General features: G+C 69.0%; 6 protein-coding genes across 6 annotated transcripts; 5 read left to right on the top strand and 1 right to left on the bottom strand.

The window, feature by feature from the left end:
- Nucleotides 1-38: 38 nt before the first annotated feature.
- Nucleotides 39-7,799, top strand: RHOBADRAFT_50695 (uncharacterized protein; the record flags this gene model as incomplete). Its single annotated transcript, XM_018415447.1, has 6 exons — nucleotides 39-412; nucleotides 487-592; nucleotides 653-3,805; nucleotides 4,161-4,374; nucleotides 4,611-5,340; nucleotides 5,423-7,799. The coding sequence occupies 6 exons, from the start codon at nucleotides 39-41 to the stop codon at nucleotides 7,656-7,658; spliced, it is 6,813 nt and encodes a 2,270-aa protein (XP_018274246.1). The 3' UTR covers nucleotides 7,659-7,799.
- A 360-nt stretch (nucleotides 7,800-8,159) lies between these two features.
- Nucleotides 8,160-9,833, top strand: RHOBADRAFT_40739 (uncharacterized protein; the record flags this gene model as incomplete). The annotated part of the gene is made up of 8 exons (XM_018413760.1): nucleotides 8,160-8,213; nucleotides 8,319-8,353; nucleotides 8,411-8,428; nucleotides 8,503-8,589; nucleotides 8,650-8,773; nucleotides 8,837-8,887; nucleotides 8,951-9,722; nucleotides 9,790-9,833. 8 exons carry the CDS (start codon nucleotides 8,160-8,162, stop codon nucleotides 9,831-9,833), a joined length of 1,185 nt encoding a protein of 394 aa, XP_018274245.1.
- A 363-nt stretch (nucleotides 9,834-10,196) lies between these two features.
- Nucleotides 10,197-13,642, top strand: RHOBADRAFT_10933 (uncharacterized protein; the record flags this gene model as incomplete). The annotated part of the gene is made up of 8 exons (XM_018412019.1): nucleotides 10,197-10,371; nucleotides 10,538-11,123; nucleotides 11,250-11,577; nucleotides 11,662-12,083; nucleotides 12,161-12,362; nucleotides 12,446-12,736; nucleotides 12,817-12,945; nucleotides 13,037-13,642. 8 exons carry the CDS (start codon nucleotides 10,197-10,199, stop codon nucleotides 13,640-13,642), a joined length of 2,739 nt encoding a protein of 912 aa, XP_018274244.1.
- A 1,290-nt stretch (nucleotides 13,643-14,932) lies between these two features.
- On the top strand, nucleotides 14,933-16,659 carry RHOBADRAFT_11317 (glycoside hydrolase family 20 protein; the record flags this gene model as incomplete). The annotated part of the gene is made up of 11 exons (XM_018412043.1): nucleotides 14,933-15,121; nucleotides 15,179-15,284; nucleotides 15,346-15,455; nucleotides 15,517-15,726; nucleotides 15,788-15,837; nucleotides 15,909-15,935; nucleotides 15,982-16,038; nucleotides 16,115-16,136; nucleotides 16,203-16,321; nucleotides 16,398-16,499; nucleotides 16,572-16,659. The coding sequence occupies 11 exons, from the start codon at nucleotides 14,933-14,935 to the stop codon at nucleotides 16,657-16,659; spliced, it is 1,080 nt and encodes a 359-aa protein (XP_018274243.1).
- Nucleotides 16,660-18,885: 2,226 nt separating this feature from the next.
- Nucleotides 18,886-20,601, top strand: RHOBADRAFT_50692 (uncharacterized protein; the record flags this gene model as incomplete). The annotated part of the gene is made up of 3 exons (XM_018415446.1): nucleotides 18,886-19,090; nucleotides 19,162-20,067; nucleotides 20,139-20,601. The coding sequence occupies 2 exons, from the start codon at nucleotides 18,886-18,888 to the stop codon at nucleotides 20,019-20,021; spliced, it is 1,065 nt and encodes a 354-aa protein (XP_018274242.1). The 3' UTR covers nucleotides 20,022-20,067; nucleotides 20,139-20,601.
- A 121-nt stretch (nucleotides 20,602-20,722) lies between these two features.
- RHOBADRAFT_50691 (uncharacterized protein) lies at nucleotides 20,723-26,370 on the bottom strand (the record flags this gene model as incomplete). Its single annotated transcript, XM_018415445.1, has 14 exons — nucleotides 25,597-26,370; nucleotides 25,319-25,475; nucleotides 25,096-25,187; nucleotides 24,625-25,022; nucleotides 24,283-24,549; nucleotides 22,756-24,219; nucleotides 22,615-22,681; nucleotides 22,298-22,516; nucleotides 22,068-22,229; nucleotides 21,721-22,002; nucleotides 21,229-21,654; nucleotides 21,060-21,158; nucleotides 20,832-20,983; nucleotides 20,723-20,768 (listed from the first exon to the last, which is right to left on the bottom strand). The coding sequence occupies exons 1-14, from the start codon at nucleotides 26,137-26,139 to the stop codon at nucleotides 20,723-20,725; spliced, it is 4,374 nt and encodes a 1,457-aa protein (XP_018274241.1). The 5' UTR covers nucleotides 26,140-26,370.
- Nucleotides 26,371-26,385: the final 15 nt, after the last annotated feature.

Here is a 26,385-nt window from a genome sequence, read left to right as displayed (position 1 = left end):
CCACGACCACCTCGCATCCCGGCTTGCGACCCTGCTGCATGTGGTCCAGGGTCGCCAAACTCGCGTCTCCTGCGCCACGCAAGCCCGCCGCACCCGTCACCCCGCAGCTCTCGACCCCGGACGTCGTCGCCCAACTCGAAGCGCTCCTCGCCTCGTCCCCGGCACCAGCAGCAGTCGCCCCAGCCCTCGACCAGCTCCTCGATGCTCTCAAGGCCGACTCGGCTCAGGCGACGACCGCCGACGTGCTCCCCGAAGGGATCGAGCACTTGCTCCGCGAGGGCAGCCTCGGCACGCTCGTGGGCCTCGTCGAGCACGACGCCGGCCTGCGCGAGGAGCTCGTAAGGTGGTACGGCCGCGCCATCATCGAGCTCGACGAGGGCTGGCTGTCGCACAGCGCCGTCAACCGCCCATTGTGAGCACCACGTTCCCCTCCTCTTTCGTCCGCTCCTCCGTGCAACTCTCGCTCACCTCGCACACGTCCTGCAGAGTGCGGCTACTGCGACGATGCGTCGACGAGGAGGGCGGTCTGAGCCGAGCAGAAGAGCTCGTCGTCGTCCAGGTCATGTGCACGGTCGCCGCCCGGATCAAGACGGTGCGTCCCTGTCGCCTCACCTTCTGCGCGCCCCGCCGCTCACCAGCCCACCGCCTGCAGAGACCAGAGCTCCTCGCCATCTTCTTCCGCGAGAAACCGCCTCGAGCGAGCAAGAAGGACGCCGCCGCCAACCGCCCGATCCCGTTGTCGAGCCTGTCCGACCCTCCCGTCTCGCCCACCCTGTCGCAGGCGACCATGAGCGACACCTCGTTCGCCTTCAGCACGTCGCACACGTCGGCCGGCTCGCCACGCCGCCGAGCCGAGCACGACTTCCTCTTGTTCTCGTACCTGCTCCGGTTCATCCATCGCGAGGGCGACGTCGGCGACTCGGCACGCGAGGGCGTCCTGTCGCTCGTCGACGTCGCGCTCGGCTACCCGGCCCAGTACACGCCGTCACTCGACACGTCGGGCGGCCTGTCGCCCATGACGACCGCGCCGGCTGCCGCTCGCGAGGCGGTCCTCGCCTTTGCCGAGTACCTCCTCGACTCGGACTTTGCCGACGTCCTCGGCGCGGGCCTCGGCGCGCTGTACGGCCTGCTGCCGACCAAGCTCGTCGTCCGCGCCGACGCGACCGCCACGAGCGGGACCGCGCCGGGCGAGGCGCAGGTGACCGGCGGCATGGTCCTCGGCGGCATGGGCGCCCTACACGGCGATGAGGCCGACGCCGAGGCCGCCGAGCGCCGGCGCGAGGACGACGAGGCGCGCCTGCGCGCCGAGGGCTACGGCGTCACGGGCACGGCCGAGTTCCGCGACGGCCTCGACGGGTTCCTCAAGCTCGTCGAGTTCACACGCGACGTCCTGCGGCGCTGCACCGACGGGCTCGCGCTCGGCGACAAGGTCGACAGCGACGACGCACGGCAGCAGCACCTCGTCATGACGGCGCTCACGGGCGCCATCCTGTCGGCCGTGCGCGAGCTGTTCCTCCAGAGCGTCCTGTACCCGTCCGTCCTCGAGTGCTCCGACGCCGACGGGTCGGCTGTCGCCGTCCTGACGTACCTCGACGCGCTCCTCACCGTCGTGCCCGAGGGCTCGACGCTCGAGGCGGCCATCCTCGGGTACCTCCTCGCCGACGACACGGCGGCGGACCACGCCGCCTCGCCCGCCCCGCGCCGACCTCGCCCGGCGCACGCCTCGTCGTCGACGTCGACGCCGCCGACGCTCCTCAGCAAGGTCAAGCGGCGCAAGTCGTCGGCGCTCCTCCTCGTCGAGCGCACGGCGCCCTCGCCCGCCGCCGGCCGCGGCGGCGACTACTACACGTCGCACGGGCGGTTCAGCCTGCGCGACCTCCTCGTGTCGCACGTCAACTCGTCGTCGGCGTCGACGGCGGCGGCAGCGCTCAAGCTCCTTCAGACGGTCCTCGTGCGGCACGACCGGTGGAGCATGGCCCTCCTCGACCCGGTCCTGGACGAGGCGGCGACAAGCTTCCCGATCACGCTCCGCGCTCCGCCTGTCGCCCTTGACGACGACGACGACGACGACGAGTCGGACGATGAGCCGCCGCGACGGCATCCTGCGCTCGACACGGCCGATGATTCGGACTCGGACGAGTTTGTCTACCCGACGCACGACGGCCCGAGCACGCCTCGCACCGGTCGGTCCTCCGCCTTCGCCAAGACGCCCGCCGCCGCTCTACGTCCCCTCCTCGGCATGCCCCTCCCGTCCACGCCGTCCGTCGCGCTGCACCTCGACCTCCTCGACACGCTCCTCTCGCTCGTCGGCCGCATCGACCCGACCTACCGCCGCATGCGCGCCGTCGGCGGCGGCTCCGAGATGGTCACGACCGGGTTCGCCAACTACCTGCGCGACGCCGAGGCGAGCCTCGCGAGCGAGCTCGGGTTCCGGCGCGGCTTGCGCGCGTCGCCGGACGAGGCGCGCGAGGCGGCCGTCCCGCCCATCGAGCCGCGGCGACGGAGCACGCTCTTTGGCCCAAGCAAGCCGTCCCTGTCGGCGTGCGACTACGCGGCGGCCAAGACGGGCTACCGGCACAAGCTGCGGCCGACCGCCGAGCTCGTCGCGCTCCTCCTCGAGTCGCTCGCGGGCTTCTTCTCGCACTCGCCCGACGTCAACCTCGCCCTGACGGCCGTCCTCGCCGCGCTCGCCCTGTCGCCGTACCGGTCACTCGACGGGTGGCTCCTCCCCGTCGTTCGCCAGGTCAAGACGGCCGTGTCGGGCGCGAGCCCTCGGCCGAGGCGCTCGCCGAGGAGCGACGACGGCGACGACCGCAGCGACGACTACGAGGTCGACGAGCGCAGCCGTCATGCCGCGCTCCTCTCGCCGCACCCGACGCACGTCTTGACAGGCGCCGCATCCACCGGCACCGCTCCGCCGTCGGCGACCCGTGCCGCCCTCGCGTCGTCCGACTCGCTCCTGTCGACCCTCGACGCCCTCGCCGATTCGATCGAGCAGTACCGCCTCACGATCCCGCGGTTCGACAAGTACCTCGCCGAGCGGCGCGAGGGCCTCTTCTTTGCCGAGAACCTCGCCGAGGCGCTTGAGGGCGACGAGCTCGGCGCCGCACTCGACGACACGGCGTTCGCCCCGCCCAAACCGCCGGTGCTGCCGTCGCCCTCGCTCGACGCCGCAACCAAGAAGTCGCCCGCGCTCGGCGGCTTGGGCGGCTTCTTCTCGCCGCGCCGCCCGTCGGCCGCGCACCGCCGCACGCCGTCGACCCCGGCCGCGTCGTTCCACACCCCGCCGCGCTCGCACGCCCAGCGCACGAGCCACCTGCGCCGCTCGGCGTCGGACGAGTCGCTCGCGCCCGCGTCGCCGTCGCCCCGAGGAGGAGGAGGAGGGCTCGCGCCGCCGCCACCGCCGCGAGCGAGTGCGGGCCAGGGCCCGGCGTCGCCGTTCGCGGCGCACTACCGTGAGACGGGCGCCATCACGGTGACGCCTGTCGTCGTCGCGAGCCCGGCGCCGCGGCGGACAGTGGACGACGACGGCGAGGGCGACGAGCGCGAGGCGGTAGGTCCGCCCGACTCGCCGACTCGGAGGCTGTCGAGCCGGGCCCGTGCGGCGTCACCCTCGGCGCGCTCGTCGGCGTCGTCGTCGTTCCCGCCGCCTTCGACGACGGCCACGAGGCGCTCGCCGTCGACGGTGGCGGCGACGGCAACCGTGTCGCTGTCGACGGTGCTCGACAACGTGATCCTGCTCGAGGAGTTTGTCAAGGAGGTGGCGGCCATCGTACACGTGCGGCGCGCGGTCGGGATCGACGCCGTGCGCTTCGTCGAGTGAGGCCAGCTGGTGCCGGTGCGACGAGGGTGGGGAGCGCGCGAGGGGGCGGGAAGGTCTCGGAGGGAGATTGGCGATCCTGCGCGCGTCGAGAGGAGGCGGTGGAGGATGAGACGCGCTGATGAAGATACCCCCACCTCGCCCGTCCTCTCTGTTCTTTGATACCTCTGCATCGTCGTTATCCACATCGTTCGTCTCTGCTCGTACCGACCGAGAGAGAGAGACGGCGAGCGCAATGCCGAGTCGTCCAGTCATCGTTCCGGTCGCGCTCTCTCGCTCTCAATCGTCGCTGCTCGCTGTCCACCCAGCCTGCGCCTAGCACCGCTCCAGCGACGCACAGCAGTACCATCGAGCCCGCAAGCCCGTCGCACCGCCCGCCCGCGGCGTCGTCGCCCTCATCCGCAGCCGCCCCCGCCTGCTCACCGACGCGTCGTCGCCCCGACCTCGAACGCGCCCAGGCGGCCGTGGGACCCGGCGCAGCAGCATGGACGCCGAGCGACAAGCACATGCGGGTGTCGTGCCGGCTCAAGGCGAGGGCTCGCCTGCTCCAACAGGTGCGTCCGTCTCGTCCCGAGCCTCTCGACCGGGCGAGGCGCAGGCCTCTCGCCGTCGTCGGGGCCTTGCGTGCCTCGTGCGAGCAGGGTTAGGCTCAGACTCGCCTGTGAGCAGTCGTGCGCGCCCACTCGTGCCGCCGAGGCGGACCTGGCCCCCCCACTCTCCCTGCATCGCCTCCTCGTCCGCGAAACAGGCCCACTGACCCTCGCGCAAACGCGTATTCTCTCGCCCACAGCCGCCGCAGCAGTCGTCTATGGTCCCGCCAACAAGCCGCAAGTACCGCAACACGCGCTCCCGCTCTCGCCGCCCTTGACCGACGTCTCGGCCGCGGCGTCGACCGACAGCAGCCCAGCCACCATCTCGACGCCCCAGATGCCCGCCGGCACGCCGCCCATGTCGCCCGGCGCGAGCTCGACCCAGGGCATCGTCACGTCGCCGTTGCCGCCGTTCCCGGCCGAGGTCTTCAGCAACGTCCTGTCGTTCCTGTCGCAGAAGGACGCCGCGTCGCTGTGCCGCGTCTCGCGCTCGTGGAACCACCACATCTCGAACGACGCTCGCCTGTGGTCGACTCTCGTCGCGTACCTCGACGCGGACGACGACGCCATGTGCCAAGCCGTGTGTCTGCGCGCGGGCACGACCGGCGGCGGCATCAAGGGCGGCGGCGGCATCCGCCTGCTGCGCCTCGTCCTTCGTTCGGTCCGAGACCGTCAGGGTCGTCACGTGTCCGCGTTGCCCGCCGACTGGCTCGCCGAGCGCACGCGCTGGATCCTCGACCTCGTCGCCCAGGCGTCCGTCTCGGTCCCGGCGGCCGCGCACGGCCCGTCGGCAGCAGCGGCGCTGCCACGCCCCTGTTCGTCGTTGCGCACGTTGGACGTCGAGTTGTACCCGAACACGCAGGCGTCGCTGTACGTCCTCGACGTTGTCGGTCAGCTGAGCCTCGAGCCGACGTTTTGCAACTTGCGCAAGTGCGTCCCTCTCCCTCCCTCGTTCCTCCTCTTGGCGATAGAGCGGTCGACTGACATCCTCTCCTCCCCTGTGCGCGTACAGGGCGCGCTTCATCGTCGCAGCGCCCGGTTTGTACCTGTCGGGCGCGTTCCTCAAGATGTTCCCGACCGTCACGACGTTCGAGTTCAAGGCCCTTCCGCCCTCTCTCACCATCGCGCCTGTCGATGACCGGTCCTGGGTGTGGGAGAACCCGCTCGAGCAGGCCGTCACGTCGCTCGACCACCTCGAGACCCTCAGGCTCAGCCACGTCTACCTCGGCGACGAGATCGACCTGCCGAGGCTCCCGTCGCTCAAGCGCCTCGAGCTCCGCAACTCGACGTGGGAAGGCCGCGCCATCTTCCTCCTGTTGCGCCTCGCGCGCCGCACGCTCGAGTACATCTGCGTCGAACGCGTCGAGTTCGAGCCGGCGCACGACCAGGCCGAAGACTGGCTCGAGCACGTCCACGTCACGGACCCGTCGCTCGTCGAACCGGGCGACCTCGTGACGACGGGGCTGGCTCGGCCCTGGGCAGACGCCGTCCCGATCCTCCTCCCCGTCCTGCGCCAGCTCGAGGTGTACGGCCCGTCGCCGCCCTTTTTCGCCACGTTCGAGACGGCCGACACGTCCTCGTCGTACGACGACGACTACTACTCGTCGCCCGTCCTGTGCATGCCCGCCCTCGACCGGTGCGTCGTCGACGCTGTCGACGTCGAGTCGCTGTTCGAGGAGGACGCGCTCGGCGCCCTCGCCGTCCTCGGGCGCAACGCGCCCCTCGTGACGCACCTCGAGCTCCAGTCGCTCGACGTGTCCGACTGGCAGCTCCACTGCTGCCTCGCGAGCATGGCCGCCAAGGTCACGACGCTCGACCTGTACCAGTCGAGCATCACCGACTGGCTCGTCGTCCGCCTGCCCTCCCTCGTCCCGTCGCTCAAGGTCCTCGACGTGCGCTGCTGCGACGGCGTCTCGCCCCAGGGCGTCGCGCGCATGGTCGAGGTCATCCGCAACATCAACGACGAGGGCCAGTCCAAGGTCGAGAAGGTCTACGTCGACCCGCCGACGTCGGACAAAGCGCTCCCGGCGTACGAGTGGCTCGACTTTGTCGGCGTCCTCGAGCGCAACGAGGACGACTTTGAGGGCCACGGGCCTGTCCATGACGTCAAGCAGTGGCGCAAGTGGGTCAAGGAGGGCAAGAAGGACGAGGCGTGGGAGCACAAGGAGCTCCTCGCGAAGCTCGCGGCGGTCCAGCGCGAGCACGATGCTCTCGAGCGGGCACGCAGCGCGAGCCTGCTCGTCGGCGGCAGCGGCGAGAGCAGCAGTCGCAGCGGCGGCGGCGGCGGCGGCGGCGGCGGGCATGTCGGCGCGAGCGCGGCCGGCCCGTGCGTGTCGTTCGCCCCGCCGCGCGACGGACCGGCGTCGCACTCGCGGTCGGCGTTCGGGTCCTTCAACTCGTCGCCCATCATGCCGTTCGGCACGGCCCAGCCTACCTCGACGCCGATGCGGCACCAGTACCAGCAGTACGCCGTCCAGCCCGGCCGTCCTCAGCCGCCCGTCGTCCTCTCGTCGCACTTCCTGCCGTCCCTCCCCATCCATCGCCACCATCAGCAGCAGCAGCAGCCGTGGTCGCCGTCGCTGTCCTCCTCGGCGTACGAGCAGGCCCACACCTACTCGCCGACACCGCGCCCGTCGGCGCCTGCCCCTCCCGGTGCCTTCGTACCTCGAGTCGCGCCGTCCCTCGTCCCCATGCCGGCACGCCGCCACATGGCCGTCGCCGCCGCCGCCGACACCCGCTCCGAGACCTCGTCAATCGAGGACGCCGACGACCTCGAGGGTGACTACTCGTTCCTCGACAACGCCGACGGCGGCGCGGCGCACCTCGGCGTCGACTTTATGCGCGCGCAGCAGGACGAGCTCCAGCGCATGGAGGCGGCGAGGGACGACGAGATGCGCGCGCAGGTGCGGGCCGTCGTGCAGGCGGACCGCGACGCCCGGCTCGAGGCGGCGCAGGAGCAGGAGCGGGCGCGCGAGGCGCGCGAGCAGGACAGGAGGGACGAGGCGCAGGCGGCGGCGGTCCTCGTCCTCGCGCGGCGGCAGGGCTTCCAGCCGGCCCAGCCGGTCGGGCAGGCCGACGCCGCCGCGCCGCAGCCGCAGCCGCAGCCGACCCCGCCCGGCGGCGTCGTCTATCAGGGCTTCGCCAGCGACGGCGACAGCAGCACCGAGGGCGACGACGACGACATGGCGGCGCTGCACGGTGGGCCCGACGAGGACGGGCGCGACGAGTCGTTCGAGGCGCTCGTGTGACGAGGATGGTCTCCCCTTCCCCTCGCTCTGTATAGCTTTCTCTCCCCTGTGCACTCTCCCGTCTTTGCCCTCACTTCCCCCTCGTTCTGTCCTTCTCTGCAGCTTGGTAGCGAGTCCCGAAATGCAGCTCTCGTTCTGCGGCGAGCGACTTGGGGCACGAGCGAGAGCGAGGACTTGGGAAGGTCGACGCTCAACTTGCGGCGGGCGCTCGCTGCACGCTCTTCAGCTCGAGTGCTCGGAAGAGCCCAGAAAGCTTCAGCAAAGACCAACGACTCGCGAGAGGAGAGAGGCGAAGCGAGCGGCCGCCGGACCCTCCTCTCTTTCTCTCGCTCGCTGCGCACCTCGCTTGCCCTCGCCGGGACCAGCTCCGCGGCCCTCTCCAGCTACTTTATCGTCTCGCCCCGTCACACCGCCCCACCCTCTACCGACACCCCGTCGTCGCCGCGACCCGCCCCGCCTCCTCTCGCTCGACTCGCTCTCCCGGCCCGCCCTCGCACCAGCATGGACGAGCTCCGGTGCAACAGCCTGCGCTGCAGGAAGTCTCTCGCAGTCGAGGTGCGTCCCCGCTCTCTCTCTGTGCTCGGCGAGAAGGGCGAGAGCGGCGCGAGGTCGGGCGACTTGCACTTGGCGCGAGCTGACTCGGCTTTGCCACGCACACAGGGCACGTGCGTCCGGCTCGACATCGTCTCTGCAGGGTGACAGCGTCAGGGCAGACTCGTGAGCTGACACCTCGTCCTTTCCCCACCGCGCAGCGCCGTCGTGACGACTTGGTGAGCTCCCCTTTCCTCGGCGGCCTCACCTCTGCTGGACGCAGTCATTGACTCGGTACCTCGCGCGCACACAGCTCGCACATCTTCTGCATCGAGTGCGCCAACGCCCTCTTCTCGACGCCGCAAGTGTGCCCGGCGTGCGAGACGTCCCTTCCCGACCTGTGCGCTCGAGCCCTTTCCCTCCTCCTTTCCCTACACTCGCACTGACGTCCCTGCCGCAGCGACGACGTCGCGCAGATGACGTTCAACCCTCACGACTCGTGGAAGACGTCTATCCTGTCGGGCATGTCGCCGACGACCATCCTCGACATTGCGAGCCGGGCGCTCAACTTCTACACGTACCAGGTCCGGCCGCTTCTACCTGTCGAGGCTATATCGAGACCGACATACTGACGACGTACTCACCAGGTCCAACAAGAAGGAGCGTTCCAGGCGCTCATCACGAAGAACGCGCAGGAGGTGCGTCCCCCCTCGCCTTTCTCGCCTAGCGAGAGACGGACCTGACCGCTCTCTCGCCCGCAGCGCATCGCCGTTCTCGAGTCGCAGTGCAACACGATCACGCGCGATGCCCACGCCGAGATCCGCCTGCTCAAGGACCGCGTCAAGGCGGCCGAGGAGGGCCTCGCGCTCGAGCGCCGTCGCGCGCACGAGCTCCAAGAGACGCACCGGGCCAACGCCAAGGCGTACACCAAGCTCAAGGCGCAGTACGACAAGGCCAAGCAGCGCGCGCTGCTGCAGCCCGGCGAGGCGGCGTCGTTCCCGGCGGCGCTGCACGGCGTCGGCGCTGGCAGCACCCCTGCGCACACGCCTCGCGTCGGCAGCACTGCCCGCCAGACGTTCGTCGCCGCCGGCGCGCACTCGGCGCAGCAGCACCAGCAGCAGTACCGCGCGTCGAGCACGCTCAGCCACGCGCCGCAGCAGAACGTCGGCGCGAGCTGGACGCCGCACGGGCCCTCGCACGGCGCCGGTTCTCCCTACGCGCCCTCGCACCTGTGGCACGCCCAGCAGCAGCCGTCGAGCCGCAGCCGCCGCACCCTCGTCCCCGAGCCACCGCTCCAGCAGCAGCACCCGTCGGCCGCGTCTGGCGCCGGTCGCTTCTCGAACGCGAGCGGGTCGGGCTCGGGAGGAGGGAGGACGCCGGGCAGCGCAGGGAGCGCCGGCAGCGGGGGAGGAGGAGGAGGGCAGCACAAGGGCGGAGCGTACAGGGCGTCGCCCGGCGGCAGCGGCGCAGGAGCGAGCGGCTTCCTTGGCCAGCCGTCGGCGGGCGGAGGAGGGTTCGGTGGCGGCGGTCGCGGTGCGTCCTCTCTCTCTCTTCCTTCTCCTCTCAGTGGGTGCACACTGACGTTCTGCGTCCCGTGCAGGAGGATTCCGCCCTGCGCAGCCGCACTCGAGGCCGGGCGGGTGAGCCGCCTCCTTGCTCTCCTCCTCGACCACTTTCCGTCGTTCTCTCGCACCGGCCCTCTTTCCCCTCGCGCCTGTGCATCTTTGTCACGACTCGTCTAGCCCGCTTGTGCAACAGCAGACTCGAGAGTTCAGTTTCCGCACGCTGCCGTGGAAGAGAACCGAATCGTGGAGAGGGTCGTCGAAGGTCCGTGCACGCGAGCGGGTTCGAGGCGGTGCTAGAAAGTGACCGAGAGTTCGAGATCGCTCTGGCTAGAGGGGAGGCACGGATTGAGAAAGTGGGGGAGCTTTCGTCACTTCGGCCGAACTTCCTCACTCCTCTCCCTCTGCACCTCGCACCACCGCACACCGCACTACACACACAGCCATGGACAAGCTCACAGAAGCATCCGCATCTGCGCTCCAGCAGGCCATCGAGCTCGCCAAGGACAACGCGCACCCGCAAGTCGCACCCGTGCACCTCTTCTCCGCCCTTCTCTCGCCAACAACGAGCGCCACGGGCCAGACGAGCCAGACCCTGCTCCACTCGATCCTCAACAAGGGTGAGTCGCCTGCTCTCTGCCGGGTCCTGGAGCGCAGGGAGGTGTTGCGCTCCCTCCCCTCTCCCTCATCTCCTCGTCCTCGTCCTCCCCCCCACCTCGGCTCAACTTGCTGACCCTCTGCCTTGCCCTACCACCTTCCACCTCGTCCTGCCACGCCTTGCAACAGCCGGCGCACAACCTGAAATCGTCCAGCGCGGCCTCGCCAAGTACATCGTCCGCCTCCCGTCGCAAGAACCGCCTCCCGACGATGTCACCCTCACGCCCGCCTGCGCCAAGGTCATCAAGCAGGCCGAGCAGATCATGAAGGACAAGAACGACTCGTTCATCGCCCAGGACCACCTCATCCTCGCGTGCAGCCAGGACCCGTCCATCGTCGCCATCCTCAAGGACGCCGGCACCACGCCCGACGCCGTCAAGCGCGCCGCCGCCGCCGTCCGGGGTGGCAAGAAGGTGGATTCCCGCGGTTCGGAAGAAGGGTTCGAGGCGTTGAAGAAGTACGCCAAGGACCTGACGGCCGAGGCGGAAGCTGGACGGCTCGACCCAGTCATCGGCCGCGACGACGTGATCCGCCGCTGCATCCGCATCCTGTCGCGTCGCACCAAGAACAACCCGGTCCTGATCGGCGAGCCGGGCGTCGGCAAGACGGCTGTCGCTGAGGGCCTCGCGCAGCGCATCGTCGACCGCGACGTGCCGCCCAACCTCCTCGGCCGCCTGTGGAGCCTCGACGTTGGCGCTCTCATGGCGGGCGCCTCGTGAGTCTCTCTCTCCCTGTCTCGTCGTCTCACTCCTCCTCGAGCTCGTCACTGACTCATTGCCCCCTCGTCCCCTTCCCCCACCTCGTTCCCTCTCGCTCCCTCTTCCTCTCTTCCCTCCGACAGCTACAAGGGCCAGTACGAGGAGCGCATCAAGTCGGTCATTGACGAGTGCGAGAAGGCCGAGTCGGGCGTCATCCTGTTCATCGACGAGGTCCACCTCCTCATGGCCGGCCAAGGCTCGTCGGGCGGCGGCATGGACGCGGCCAACCTCCTCAAGCCCGCCATGGCGCGCGGCAAGATCCGCATCATCGCCGCGACGACCCTGAGCGAGTACCGCCAGTACATCGAGAAGGACGCCGCGTTCGAGCGTCGGTTCCAGCAGGTCATCGTCAACGAGCCGTCGGCCGCCGAGACCATCTCGATCCTGCGCGGCATCAAGGAGAAGTACGAGGTGCGTCCCTTGCTCTCTCTCTTTCTGCCACACACTGTCTCCCTCTCGACGTGAGCGAAAACTGACCCGCTGCTCGCCCCGCAGGTCCACCACGGCGTCACCATCCTCGACTCGGCCCTCGTCGCCGCCGCGACGCTCGCCCACCGCTACCTCACCTCGCGCCGCCTCCCGGACTCGGCCATCGACTGCATCGACGAGGCGTGCTCGGCCGTGCGCATCGCGCGCGAGTCGGCGCCCGAGGACGTCGACCGGCTCGAGCGCGCCAAGCTCCAGCTCGAGATTGAGCTGCACGCGCTCCAGGGCGAGCTCGCGCGCGACAAGAAGGACGAGGTGTCCAAGGCCAAGATCGAGGAGTGCAAGCAGGCCATTGCCAAGATTGACGACGAGCTCGCGCCCATCAAGGCGCGCTTCGAGGCCGAGAAGGCCAAGACGGAGGAGCTCAACCGCGTCCGCAAGCGCATCGACGAGCTCACGGCCAAGGCTGCCGACGCCGAGCGCAAGTACGAGTACGTCGCCCACCTTTCTCTTCCTCCCTCCCCCTCCCTCGGATACCTCGTACTGATGCCGTTCGTTCCCGCCACAGCCTCGCGACCGCTGCCGACCTGCGGCACTACGCGATCCCCGAGCTCAACAACCGCCTCGTCAAGCTCGAGGACGAGAAGAAGGCCGAGGAGCGCCAGTTGCGCGCCGAGGGCGGCGAGGCGCTCGCCGGCGACACGGTCACGCCCGAGGCCATCCAGGCCGTCGTCTCGCAGTGGTCGGGCATCCCCGTGTCCAACATGAAGGTGCGCTCCCGTCTCTCTTCTCCCCTGTCCAGTCGTCCTCGAGCTGCGCAACTGACACGTGCCCCCCTTCCCCCCTCTTGCAGACGACCGAGAAGCAGAAGCTCCTGCGCATGGAGAAGTCGCTCCGCAAGGAGGTCGTCGGCCAGGACGAGGCCGTCTCGGCCGTCGCCGACGCCATCCGCCTCAACCGCTCGGGCCTGTCGAACCAGGACCGGCCCATCGCGAGCTTCCTCTTTGTCGGTCCGACCGGCACGGGCAAGACGCTCCTCGCCAAGGCGCTCGCCAAGTTCCTGTTCGACTCGAGCGACGCCATGCTGCGCATCGACGCGTCCGAGTACAGCGAGAAGCACGCGATCTCGAGGCTCATCGGCTCGGTGCGTCCCCTCTCTCCTTCTCCTCTTCCTCAGGCCCGAGCGACCGGTACTGACCCTCGTCCTCGCGCCCTTTCCTACAGCCTCCTGGCTACGTCGGCCACGAGTCGGGCGGCCAGCTCACCGAGTACATCCGCCGCAAGCCGTACAGCGTCGTCCTCATCGACGAGATCGAGAAGGCCGCGCGCGAGTTCCACCAGTTGTTCCTCCAGGTGCGTCCCGCCTCCTTCACAGTCTCTCTCTCTCTCTCTTCCGGCCCTCAGACTAGACAGGCCCTGACCGTCCTCTCGCCCGCCCGTGCAGGTCCTCGACGACGGCCGCCTCACTGACTCGCAGGGTCGCGTCGTCAACTTCAAGAACACGGTCATCATCATGACGTCCAACATCGGCGCCTCGTACCTCAACGAGCTGCCGGACGAGGTCGACACGATCCCGCCGGCCACGCGCGAGCTCGTCCACTCGGCGCTGCGCACGGCGCTCCCGATCGAGTTTGTCAACCGCGTCGACTCGATCATCCTGTACGAGCGCCTGTCGCGCAAGAACGTGCGCAACATTGTCGACATCCGCATTGGCGAGGTGCAGCAGCGCCTGCGCAAGAACGGGCGCGACATCAAGCTCGACCCGACGCCGGCCGCGCTCGACTTCCTCGCGTCGGTCGGGTACCACCCGCTGTTCGGCGCGCGGCCGCTCAACCGGTCCATCCAGACCGAGCTCCTCAACCCCTTGTCGCGCTTCATCCTCAACGAGTCGATCCGCGACGGCGAGACGGCGCGCATCGACTTTGACGCAAAGGCCAACCGGCTCGTCGTCGTCCCCAACCACGAGCCAAGCGTCCCCATGGACGAGGACGACGACGACACGGACGAGGACATGGCGGACGGTGACGTCGAGGTGGAGGAGCTGGACTGAAGGGCCGGTCAAGCCGACGACGTGGTTGGGTCGGTGGAGGCCGGCGACGAGCCCAAGAGGAAGAGGAGGAGACGCGCATGATTCCCCCCCTGAGTAGCGTGTGCATAGCTTTTCCGTAACGCAGTACTCTGTTTGCCCCACTCTGTGTCGAGCAGCGAGAGAGCTTGCGAGCCACCTCGTTAGTCGCACGCTCGCCACGGTGCGCCGCCGCAGAGAGGCGGCCGGCCCTCGCCGTCAGCTAGGCGCACGCTAGACTTGCCTAACGAGTCCAGCACTGCACCCAGACTCGCCCACTGCGCCTCCAGCCCAAGTTCGAGGCGACCTCGCCGCTCGCCCTGGTCGAATCGTCGTCATCAGCTGGCGACACTGTCCCCTCCTCCCTCTCCTCCACCTCGACACGATGGGGAGCTGGGCACATCTGCTGTGCCTTTTACTCTACTTCTCGCTCGCTGCCGCCCTCTGGCCAAAGCCCCACGCGGTTGAGCGAGGCTCCAGCTTCGTCCGACTCGGCGCGTCGTACTCGGTCGACTTCTCCCCGCTAGAGGGCCAGGAGCCTGTTGCACTCGATGTGAGCACCACCTCTTTCATGACCTGTGTGCCCCTGTGCGACCTCAGACTGACGCGCCGTCCTACAGCTCCGGGTCGCCCTCGACCGCGCTCGTCGGCACCTCGACTCGGACCTGCTGCTGCGTCTCACGGTGGACCGCGGCGAGAGTGATCGGTACGTCCCTCGATAGTTCTCTCGCCTGGTCAAGCGAGTCTGACTCTTCGCGACGCAGCCTTGCAGTGAACGCTGCCGCCGTCCTCGACCGCCTCGAGGTCCGGCTCACTTCGTCGCGCCCGTACGAGACCTTGCTCGACCAGCTCGGCAGGCCTTACGACGAGCTCGATGAGAGCTACATCCTCGACGTGCCTTCAGGTCACGAGACGACCGCCCCGCTCGCGGCGACGCTCGCCGCCAACACGTCTCTTGGCCTCGTTCGCGGGCTCGACACCTTTGTCCAGCTCGTCTATGCACTTCCTCTCGGCAAAGAGGGTCATCGTGCTGTGCGCCACATCGCTCAAGCGCCGGTGCGCATCGTCGACCGTCCTGCCTTCCCGCACAGGTGCGCACCTCGTACACCCTTTCCTCGTCTATTCAGTCTTGACCGACCTCTTCCTCGCAGGGCCTTCATGCTCGACACGTCGCGCAACTTCTACCCTGTACCAGGTCCGTCTCCTCGTCTCCCGTCTAAGCGGCGACGGCGCTCATCAGTCCTCCCTGCAGACGTCCTCCGCACGCTGGACACCATGGCCTCGGTCAAGCTCAACGTCTTTCACTGGCACGTCGTCGACTCGCAGAGCTGGCCTCTCAATATCTCGACCTTTCCCGACCTCGCCGACCTTGGCGCCTACTCGCACGACGAGATCTACCGCGAGGAAGATGTCAAGCGCGTCGTCGACTTTGCGGCGAGCCTCGGCATTGCTGTTCTGCTCGAGGTACGTCATTCCTCCTCTCTTTCTCTCGCACCCATCACTGACTCGCAGTGTCTGCAGGCCGACATGCCGGGCCACACGGCGTCCGTCGCAGCCGCCTTTCCTGACTACGTCGCCTGTCTCGACGCTCGACCTTGGTCGACATACGCGGCCGAGCCTCCAGCAGGTGCGCTCACTCTCGCTTTCCCGCGTTCCGAGCATACGAGAGCCTGACGATCTCGACGCAGGGCAACTCAAGCTCGGCGACCCGGACGTGCTCGCCTTCTCGCGCCGGGTTCTGCAAGACGCGACCTCGAGCTCGTCCAGCAGGCTGTTCAGCACGGGAGGAGACGAGGTCGTACGTCCCGACTCTTCTACCTCGCCCTCGAGAACGTCGCCGACCCCTCGTCGCCCTGCAGAACGAGCGCTGCTACCTCGACGATCCTGCGACGTCCGCCATCCTCGCCGCGCAGAACGTCACGATCGACCAGCTCTTGTCGCGCTTCGTCAACGGCATCCACGACACGGTGCGCGAGGGCGGCAAGGAGCCGGTCGTCTGGGAGGAGATGGTCCTCAAGCACGACCTCGACCTCGGCAGCGATGTCGTCGTCATGGTCTGGATCAACTCGGTGCGTCCCTGCGCCTCTCACCCTCGGCGACTCGAGTACTCACTCGCCTCGAACCCTGCAGAGCAACGTCCGCGCCGTCGCCGACAAGGGCCACCGCCTCATCCACGCCGCGTGCGTCCCAACCGTCTCGTCCCCTCGCCGCACGCCCCGCTCACTCTCCCTTTCCCCTCTCGACGAAACAGGAGCGACTTCTTCTACCTCGACTGTGCGTGGCCCCTGTTCCTGCCGCATCGTCCCCCTTCTGACGGTGCCCAGCGCAGGTGGAGCGGGATCTTGGCTCGGCAAGACCCCGAACGCGACGTCCTGGTGCGAGTACGTCCTCTTCTCTCTTCTGCTGCACTTTTGCGAGTCGAAACACGTCCTGATAGACATACTTCTTCCACTGCAGCCCGTACAAGAGCTGGCAAAAAGTGGATCGGGCCCGCACATCCTGCTCGACCAGTGTCGAGCCGTCACTGACTTGCATGGACACGCAGGCCTACTCGTTCGACCCCTACCTCGACCTCGACTTGGCGCAGCGACACCTCGTCCTCGGCGGCGAAGCGCTTGTCTGGTCCGAGCAAGCCGGCCCGGCCAACCTCGACTCGATCTCGTGGTGCGCCCGCTCCGTCCTCGTCTTGTCACTGCCTGCCCGGATCTCCCTGACCCTCTCTTTCCCTCTCGATGCCCAGGCCTCGAGCTGCGGCGGCGGCCGAGGTGTTCTGGATGGGTGGAGCTGTCGCGCCGGGCCAGCGCGACCTCGGCGACGCTCTTCCTCGGCTGCACGACTGGCGGTCCGTCCTGTCCTTCCCTTCTCGGCGTCTCTTTGTCTCTCGCGGGCGAGCACTGACCCTGCTCGTGCACAGGTATCGCGCGGTCCGGCGCGGCGTCCAGGCGACGCCGCTTCAGCCTCACTGGTGCGCCTTGCGGCCTGGATCGTGCGACTTGGAATGATAGCTTCAGTGCGTTCTCTGCTCCTCCCTCCCGTCGACAAGGCGCCGGCCTGCAGCCTGTACCGAGAGAGGAAGGCGAGCGAGCGAGAGGTGAGCGCGAGGCGAGCAAGAGCGCTCAGGCCTCGCCGCGTCGAGTATCGCTGCGAGCTTCGGAAGACGACGCCGCACACCGTCCCGTCGCGCAGACTGAGCAGCGTGCTGCACAAGTGCCCGCACATCGAGCTCTCTGCGAAAACTTCCCGCGGACTCTCCGACGCTTCCTCCCCGCCTGCCCGAGGCGTCCGCACCTCGACCTCTCCTCCCTCCTCTCTCACACACTCGCTCGGCTCACCTCTACACGAAGAGGAGAGCCTCCGACAAGCGCCTCTACACCCGCCAGGCCCGTCACCCTCGCTCGCCCATGTCGTCCAGCGACAGCGGGCAGGCGCCATCAGCCGGCGTCTTCGACGGCCTCACCTTCCTCGTCCACGGCCACCAGGGCAAGCGCACAAAGGCCAAGATGGTCGGCTTCATCGAGCAGAACGGCGGCAGCACCACCCGCCACGCGTCGAGCGACTACTTGAGCCATCTCGTGTGCGAGCGCGACCTGTTCGAGCAGCACACGGCCTCGACGCCCGACTCAGTCCTGCGCGAGGTCCTCGACACGAACGAGCAGAAGCGCGAGGACGCCGGGCCCGACCAGAAGGTGCGCCCCTGCTCTCTCAGCGTCTCGTCTACGGTCGACGCACTGGAGCTGACCTCGCTTTCTCGTCCCTGCAGCTGCAGCGCGTGTGGATCCTCCCGCCCGAGTGGGTCGAGGCGAGCGTCAAGAACGGCGGCAAGCCCGACGAGGAGAAGTGGGACCTCGCTCGCAACGCCGACTCGGTGCGCGCGTCGTCAGGAGTCGGGCAAGGTCCGTCCTCTCGCCCGTTCGCCTCGTTCCTCTCCCTTCCTCCCTCGAGCAGTACTGACACGCTCGCAACACAGGGTCGTCGAGCAGCCGCAAGAAGGACAAGTCGACCGGCGGCAAGCGCAAGCATTCCGACGCCGACAGCGGCGACAAGAAGCCGCAGGTCAAGAAGAAGCGCTCCGAGGGTGAGCCATCTCGGCATTCTGCCTTCCTCGAGCCCTCATGTTCTGCCCCTACTGCATCGTACTCGTCCTGACCGGCCTTCCACGCTCTGCAGGGACATCATCGGCGAGCCACGACGTCAAGAAGGTCAAGGAGGAGAAGCAGGACAAGCCCAAGCCCGGGCCCCGTACCAGCTCGTCCTCTTCGGCGTCGACCAAGACGAGCTCGAGCAAGACGACCGTCGACGGCGTCGTCCCGCGTGCCGCGCCCATCGTCGGCGGCAAGCCCGAGTCCAAGCCCGTCGTCTCGGTCAACCGCACGTTCATCAAGCCCGCGTCGCAGCAGCAGCAGCAGGGCAACCAGAAGAATAAGGGCATGTGGGGCGGCATCAAGCGTACCATGGCCAAGGCGCCCGGCGCGCGTGCTCCTCCTGGCGAGCCGAGCGGCGAGGGCGACAAGGTCAAGGACGTCAAGGGCAAGGGCAAGGCGCGCGCGACCGAGCCCGAGAACGGCGCATCGTCCGACGACGACGGCCTCAAGAAGGAGATGGAGAAGACGGCGGACGGCGCCGCGTTTGACGACAGCGGGCTCAGCTCGCTCGAGGAGGACGACTGAGCGCGGCGGCGGCTTTCCCTCGAGTTTTCCGAGTTTTCCTCCTCGTCTCTCTCCGTGTACCCCTTCAGTGCCCGCTTGCCGTCGTCCGTGTTCAGTGTTGTGCAGTTCAGTCGCTTTGCGCGTCGTCACCGTCGAAGCGCGAGAGATTGTCGAGCACTTTGAGCGCACGAGAGCGAGAGGGTCAGTGCGCGCTTTCGCCGGCGTCTCGTCCGCCGCTCTCCTCGCACAGTCTCGCGCCGTTCACCCGTCTCTTGAGCGAGCTCTTCCAGCCGTCTGGGTGCAGGGAGAGCGAGGCCGAGCCGAAGCGAGTCGACGACGAGGAAGGCGAAGTTGCGGCAGTCGGATTACCTTTCGAGTCTCGCTGCTTGATTACTAGCTCGGCGAATAGCTCCCCTGGCCGCGTTTCGAATCGAACCGGGCGCACTACTCGGCGCGGCGCGGCAAGGGCGGAAGGTTCCACGTGGAGGTTGCCTCGTGTCGCTCTCTCTCTCCTTCCCCTCCACCTCGCTACTCAGGCCCAGAGCTGGCTTGAGCCCGTACAGGGCACACCCATACACGACCATGGACTCGCCCACTCCCGAGCCTCCTCGCGCCTCATCGAGGAAGCGCACCGCCACCTCGCTCGCCGCGTCCGACTCGCACCTCGACACCGCGGTACCAGAGCACGGCGACGACGCGCACGGGCCGGCCAAGAAGAAGCGCGCACCTCGGTCGACCGCAGCCGAGAAGCAGGCCAAGAAGGTGGCCAGGATGGAGCGCAACCGCCGTGCGTCCCTCTCTCCCTCCTCTCCCCCGACCGCTCCGAGACGACGCTGACCCTCGTGCGCACTCGTGCAGTGGCGGCCCAGGTCTCGCGCGACAAGAAGCGTCAAGAAGCCGAGCTCCTCGCCAAGCGCGTCGCCGAGCTCGAGGCCCAACTCGTCGTCGACTCGCCCGCCTCGTCGGCGTCGCCCTCGTTTGCCCTGCCGCCCACCCCGGCCAGCTTCACCGCCGCCCTCCCGGCGGCGACGACGACGACGACCACCCGGGACGCCCTCGTCGAGCGCCTCCAGGACGAGAACGAGTCGCTCAAGACGCAGCTCGCCCTCGAGCAGCTCCAGTCGCAGTCGCTCCAGATCCGCCTGTCGTCGCTCGAGGCCAAGTTTGGCCGCCTCGAGCAGCTCCTGTCGCACGCCAACACCGGTGGGCAGCAGGTCCAGCACGAGCGACGAGAAGGAGGCGCGCTCGACTCGACGGCACCGGCGGCCGAGGTCGGATCGACGGAGACGGACAGCTCTCGCCTCGTAGCACGCGAGGACGACATTTCCCTGCCGCGGAAGCTGTCCCACCCGTCTTTCCTCCCTTTGCCTCCACCGCCGTCGACGTCGCGCGCGACCACGACCTCGACCTCGGCCTCCAGCTCGACCTCGATGCACTCCTCGGCCTCGACTTTGGCGCCACAGCCCTCGACGGCGCGCCCGTCGCTGCACCAGCTCCTATCGGCGATCACGGTCCCGTCGACCACGTGCCCGACGACGTCGTCGCGCAGGCGTGGGTCGACTGGGCGAGCGGGCTCGACCTCGGCGCCCTCGAGGCGTCCGACCCGGGCCTCGCCGCCGCGCCGTCACCGCCGGTCGAGCAAGAGCGCGAGTTTGACCTGTTCGAGTTCCTGCGCCAAGACGCGGCTGGTGCGCCTGAAGCTGTCTGTTAGACGCTGACGGCTCGCCGCCTCTCGCGCTCGTCCCTCTCTGAGCCACACGAGCTGTGCGTCCTCCTCTCTCCTCTCTTCTCCTCGTGGTCAAGCGACCGTCGACTGACTCTTGCATTCCCCGCAGCACCTCGTTCAAGCCCCCTCCCCCCTCTACCAACGTTCCTCCCCTTCCCTCCCCTCTCGACCCGACTTCTCCCTCTCTCCTCACTCTCTCGACCCCTCCCTCGCCTCCCCCTGCTCTCCTGGTGCACCCTCTCTCCCTCTCGTCGCCCTCGTCAGCTTCTCCTCTTCCCGAGTGAGACGACGAATCGGCGGCGAAAGGGGTCAGGGGCGTATCGGTCGATGAGCTCGGCGGCGGCACGGCGGGACTCGAAGGAGCGCGGGCGCGGTGGTGGTTGTGGACGAGCTGGATGGTCAGGCTGGGACGGCAGTGTTGGGCGGCCGGGGCTGTCTCGAGGCGGGCACGTCGTCGCAAAGAGGTCTCGAGGCGCTCGGTCCCCTTGTAGCACTCTCCCCCCTCGCTTCCTCCTCGCTGTTGTAGCTTCCCTCCCTCCATCGGTAATGCAGACACTCTCTCGTCTCTCATCGCTCGTGACGGCCGGCAGAGAGATTGCATTGAACGAGAGAGGGGGTTCTAGAGCGAGACAGGCGACAAGGGCGAAGAAGGAGAAGGAGAGGAAGTGCGAAAGGCGAATTGGGTACAACAACTCAGATGGGGATGCGGCGCGCAGTGCGGACGCTGCTGAAGATCATCCTGCGCGACGACGAGGCGGGTCAGTACGTGGTATCGCCCGTCCTGAGGGAAAGAGGCACGCACTCGTACAGGTACTGCCCGAAGCCCTCGGGCGCAAAGCCGCCGTCGCCTGCTGCGCCGAGCGCAAGGCCCTCCCACGCATAGTCGGACGAGGCGAGGACGGCGTCGAACGCGACCGTGTGGCGGTGCTGGAACGGGAGAAGGTAGCTGCCGCTCTGCGGGCGGGAAGACGAGAGACCGAGTCAGGCGGTGTCCGGCAGGAGGGACAGAGGGAGAGAGAGAGGGACGCACAATCATGCCGAGGAGGTAAATGGACGCCGTGTAGCAGATGAGGCTAACGCTCGAGTCGAGGACTTGAGCGACGACGGGACGAGCCGACGGCGGGAACACCTGTCGAAGCCGAGAGCGTCAATGTCCGGCCCGGCTCGGGCCCCGAAAGAGAAAGAGTGAGCGGACGCACGTTGACGAGGTAGGCGGGCGCGTGAGGAAGTGGGCTCGGGAGCCGGGACCGCCACCGCGAGCGACTTGCCGTCGCAGGAGGCCGACCCTCGAGGACCGAGCGCGTCGACGCCTTGACCGGGTTCTTCTGCGCCTCGACGAACTGCTGGACGAGGTCGACCTGGACGCCGAGGCTCGAGGCGAGGTCCTCCTGCATCTGGCGCGACGTGCGAGGCGGCGGCGGCGGCGCCTCGAGCGTGATGACCTCGGGCTTGACCTCGGACGCCTTGACGAGCTCGTCGCCGACGGCCGACACGTCGGTCTGGATGACCATCTCGCGCACGGGGACCGGGTCGGTCTGGATGTCGGCGTCGCAGACGTTGACGGACGTCTCGACGTGGGTGACGGTCGGCTCGGTCGCAGTGCTGCTCTTCTTGCCGCGCTTCTTCTGCAAGGGGCACGAGGCAATGTCAGTCACGAGGCGCTCTGAGAGGGCAGAGAGACAGGGACGTACGATGCGACGGTGAGTCGTGACGATGATGTCGTCCACGTCGTCCTCGCCCGCCGTGTCCTCCTCCTCGTCCTCGCTCGACTCGTTCTCCTGCTGCGCCGCCATCTGGCTCGCGATCTCGCGCCCGAGGCTCTTGTTGATCGAATCGTCGAGCGTCTTGCGCGGCGAGGCAAAGGCGCCGCCCGGGCCCGCCGAACCGCCGTCGAGGAAACCCGACTTGCGCCCGACCGACCGCATCTCCTCGATCTCGAAGCGCAGCTTGTCGATCGTCTCCTTGAGCAACAGCTGCAGGGCAGGACGAGGTTGTGTCAGTGTCGGTCCAAGGAGAGAGAGGGAGAGTCGGGACGCACGTTCTCCTGCTTCTGGTCGTCGAGCGAGTCCTGCGCCCGGCGCGCGTCGGCGAGGTCGGCCTCGAGGCGGGCAATGGCCTGCTGGAGCAGCTCGCGGTCGTGCTCGAACTGCTGGACCTGGAGCGCGTGGCTCTGCATCGCCTCCTCGGCGGCGCGGTTCTCCTGCGGGCGGTCCGAGAGAGAGTCAGTGAGGCCCGGCTTGAGGAGGATGGCGAAACGAGTCGACGCACCCTGCGCGTCTCGGCCACGAGCGTCCGCAGGCGCTCGGCCTCCTCGCACGTCGCCGTGTAGTTGCGCTTCATGCCGTCGTACGCCTCGCGGCTGCGCTCGAGGCTCTTGGTGAGCTTCGAGATGTCGCTCTCGAGCGAGCTGATCTGCTGCAGGTGCTCCTTGTCGACGCTGCGCAGCTCCTTCTCCTCGCGGCGCTTGATCTGGAGCTCGGCGCGGGCCTGCGAGCGAGGAGGGCGGGTCAGTCTAGTGGGCGAGGGAGAGGGCCGTGCACGGGGAGGGCACGCGCCTCCTCCAGCCGACCTTCGAGGTCCGAGACCTCCTCCTCGTACGCGCTCGCGCTCGCCTGGAAGCGCGCCTCGGTCTCGCGAAGCTTGCGCGCGAGGCTGCGGGGCAGGAAAAGAGTCAGTGAGTGCGCGGGGCTCGACGCGTTGGGAGGACCGAGAAACAGACGACGCACTCTTGGGCATGCCGCACGAGCTGCTGGAACTGCTCGCCACCGCTGCTGCCGTCCCTCGACTGGACCGGGCTGCCCGACGCGAACAGGGCATCGAGGCCGCCCTCGCCAAACAGGCTCGACGGGCGACTGCCGGCGCCGCTCGACTGGCTCGACGGGTCCCGGCGCATCGCCGCCGACGAGAAGAAGCGCTCGGGCGAGTCGGGCGTGCCGCCCGCCGTGCCGAACAGGTCGGTGCTGCTCGTGCCGGACAGGTCGAACGCCGGAACGGTCGAAGCGGGCGGCGGCGTCTCGTTCGGGTTGGGGAAGAAGGACGACGACGGGCGCGAGCCCTCGTCGCGGATGGGCGAGAGCGGCGTCGAGAAGAAGGACGACGTGTCGATGCTGCCCTGCATCTGCGGCGAGCCGAACGTCGTCGTCGCCTCGCTCGGCGCACTTGACGCCGAGCGCGACAGGGCGCGCCCCGAGTCGGTCGAGCTCGCGAACGACAGGTCCGACCTCGACGACGTCGAGTGCGACAGGCTCGCTCGGCGCGAGTCCAGGCCGGACGGCGTCGGGCTGCGCATGCCTGTCGACGCCGACAAGGTCGGGCTCATTGGGTCCTCGCTCGTCGCGCGCCGAGCCGCCTCCTCGCTACGGCGCTTGGCGCGCCCAGGCGCGACGGGGCGAGCGTGCCGCAGCGACGACGAGAGCTTGCTGCTGTCGGCGCTGCCGGCTGCCGACGATGGCGGCCGGTGCCCGCCGCCGCCGCCGCCGCCGACGCCGCCGCCGCCGAGGTCGGACGGGCGCGTGCGCGACAGCGACGAGGACGGGCGGTGGCCGACGCTCACGTCTGAGCGGTTGCTCATCGACGAAGTCGAGCGCGCGAGGTCCCGACTCGAGACCGACGACGGCAGGGTCGGCGTCTCGGGGCTCAGGACGCGCTCGATGTGCGGCGACGCAGCGCGCACTGCGGCGTCGCCCCCGTCGAGCGGGAGCGCGACCTCGTCGGCTGCGCCTGCGCCGAGGAACGGCGGCGACCTCGGCGACGGCGGGTCCGACAGCTCGCCGTCGGCCTCGAGCTCGCCCGCCTCGGGCTCCGAAGAGCTCGACTGGCTCACGCCGCGCCCGTGCCCGTGCCCGGCGAGGCTCGCGCCGGCGTCCGAGCCCGACTCGGCCTCGCTGCCCGCCGAGAGGGCCGCGACGGCGTCGCCCTCCTCGCCCTCGACCATGGACGCGAGGCTGCTCTCGCTCGCCGTGCGGGCCCGCCGGCGCTGCGCCTCGAGCTCCTCGGCGCGCCGCACGTCCTCGACTGACGGCTGTGGCACGGGCGCGCTCGCCGACGCGACGAGCGCGGTGGCGAGGTCGGCGAGGGCGCCGGCGGGGAGCGCGGCTTGGAGGCGGTCCGAGAGCGGGCGGCGGTACTTGTGCTTGTAGGCGAGCTGGACGGCGAGGAACCGAGGGCGGTCCCAGTGGAGGCGAATGAGGCTGCGAGAGGCAGGGTGTCAGTGAGGGTGAACGAGTTGGTTGAGGAGAGAGGGCCGGACGCACCGCCAGAGAAGCTCGTCGCGCCTGCCGCCCTTCTCGACGCCGACCGCCCGCTCGACCGCCTTGGCATCGCGCCACACGCCGTGCCCGAACTCGCCCGACACGTTCTTGGCGCCCTCGACGGCGTGGAGGAACACGCGCTGGAGGGGCCCGAGCGGGACGCACTGCTTGATGGCCTTGGTGAGCGACGAGTGGCCGCCGGTCGACTTGCGGTACTCGGCGACGAGCGCGTGCAGGTGGGTCGGCGAGCGGGCGAGGAGGACCTTGGCGCTGCGGACGAGAGGGCTCGGGTCAGTACCGGGCGCGCGAGGAGGAGAAGGGAGATGAGGAAGGAGGAGAACGTACACGATCTCGGTGTTGCCCCCTCGCCGCAGCGCCACCTTGAGCTGGTCGACGTCCTCGCGCAACAGCTTGTCCCTCCTCTCCACCGCGCGCGCCTCGTCCCCCTCGACCGCCTCGTCGTCGACGATCTCGTCCTCCCACCGCCCCTGGAGCGCCACCTCCCACGCCTTGCGCAGGCGCACGTTGCTCGAAAACGCGCTCAGGACGGCGACGTCGAGCGAGCGGGTCGGCTGGGTCGGCGCCGGGCTCGGCGAGGCGGTCGGGGTCGTCGACGAGGTGGACGAGGAGGTGGCGGACGACGTGTACGAGAGGGCGCGGGACGAGGAGCGGTGCGTGTAGGCGGCGCGGAGGAGGGCGAGCGAGGCCGGCTCGCGGCCGATGAGGAGGTCGATGAGGAGGGTCTGCGAGAAACGTGCGCCCGTCAGATCCGTTGACGAGCACGGGAGGGAGAGGAAGAGAGAACGGAGGACGCACCTCGTTGGTCGTCGTCGAGTCGAGGGCCTTCTGCAGAAGCCAGACGTCCCATGCGAGCGGACCCATGAGGAGCCCTCGCAGCGCAAACTCGACTGCGGGCACAGTCCGAGTCAGTCAGTCTCGGGCGTCTCTTCTGCCGGTCAAGACCACGGCGCAAGCTCCTTGCTCACGCCATCGCCAAGCACGCTGACGCGAGAGAGTGAGAGTGGCCCGACCGACGCACCGTTGCCCTTGAACGCCTTGTCGCCCGTGACGACGTCGAGGAGCGACCTGCCCTGGCCGAGCCCTTGCGCCGAGCCCGCCGCGTACGCCTTGTCGAGCGCCTTGAGCTGCGGCGGCGTGAGCGGCGCCACGAGGTTGACGAGGTCCTTGTCGCGGGCCTGCGGGAGGAAGCACGCGTCAGGGTACGTCGGCCAAGCACAAGAAGTGCGTCGGCTGCGACAACAATGCTGCGCGACGACGTGCAGAACAATTGACCAGGGGAAAGAGTACGCGACGCACCGGTCCTTTGCCGCCCATGGTCCTCCTCACCCTCGCCGCCAGCTCCTCGGCGCTCCACCCGTCCCCGAGCGGGCCCTCGGCGCTCACTCCCGCCCCGAGGTACGTCCCGCCCTGGGCGTGCACGAGCGCGGCGAGGTCCTCGAACGTGGCGCGGCGGCGGAGGGACCGGCCCGCACCGCCGCTGCTGCCGCCGTGCGGCGAGCGCGAGAGCGACGCGAGGAGGGACGAGCGGCGGCGCGCTGCGGCTGAGGCCGGCGCAGGGGATGGCGCGGGGAAGAGGGAGAGTGCCGAGGTGGACGAGGGGGAGGTCAGGGGTGGGAAGCCGAGGTTGGACGAGGACGAGGCGGTCGACGACGACGAGGGCGTGCGGCGGTTCCTCGGGCGGGGCGAGCCCTCGTCCGTCGCGCCCGGGCCCGGGCCTGCGCCCCTCGCCACAGTGGGCGTCAGGGCCGCCGCCACCGGGGCAGCGGCGGGCTCGGTCGTGGCGCCGAGGCCGACGAGGAGCTGGAGGACCTGCTCGACGCCGACGGGCTGGTGCTCCATGCCCTGCGGGAGGGCGGCGATCTGGGCGAGGAGCGACGCGCGCAGGTCGGCATCGAGGATGTGGACGCCGCGCTTGGACTCGAAGGCCGAGAGGAGCGCGGGGAGGAGATGCAAGGGCGCGGTGCGTGAGGAGGACGAGGTCGAGGTCGAGTCGGTGGGCGAGAGGAGCGGCGAGGTCGGGTTGGCCGAGTCGAGCGAGTCGAAGAGGGTGTTGAGCCGAATGATATAGTCCGCTTCTTACTGGCG

The sequence above is a fragment of the Rhodotorula graminis genome (assembly GCF_001329695.1).
Source record: "Rhodotorula graminis WP1 unplaced genomic scaffold RHOBAscaffold_1, whole genome shotgun sequence".
NCBI classification, from domain to species: domain Eukaryota; kingdom Fungi; phylum Basidiomycota; class Microbotryomycetes; order Sporidiobolales; family Sporidiobolaceae; genus Rhodotorula; species Rhodotorula graminis.
The sequence above is the reverse complement of the archived record's forward strand: the minus strand, read 5'-3'. Positions and strand labels throughout refer to the sequence as shown.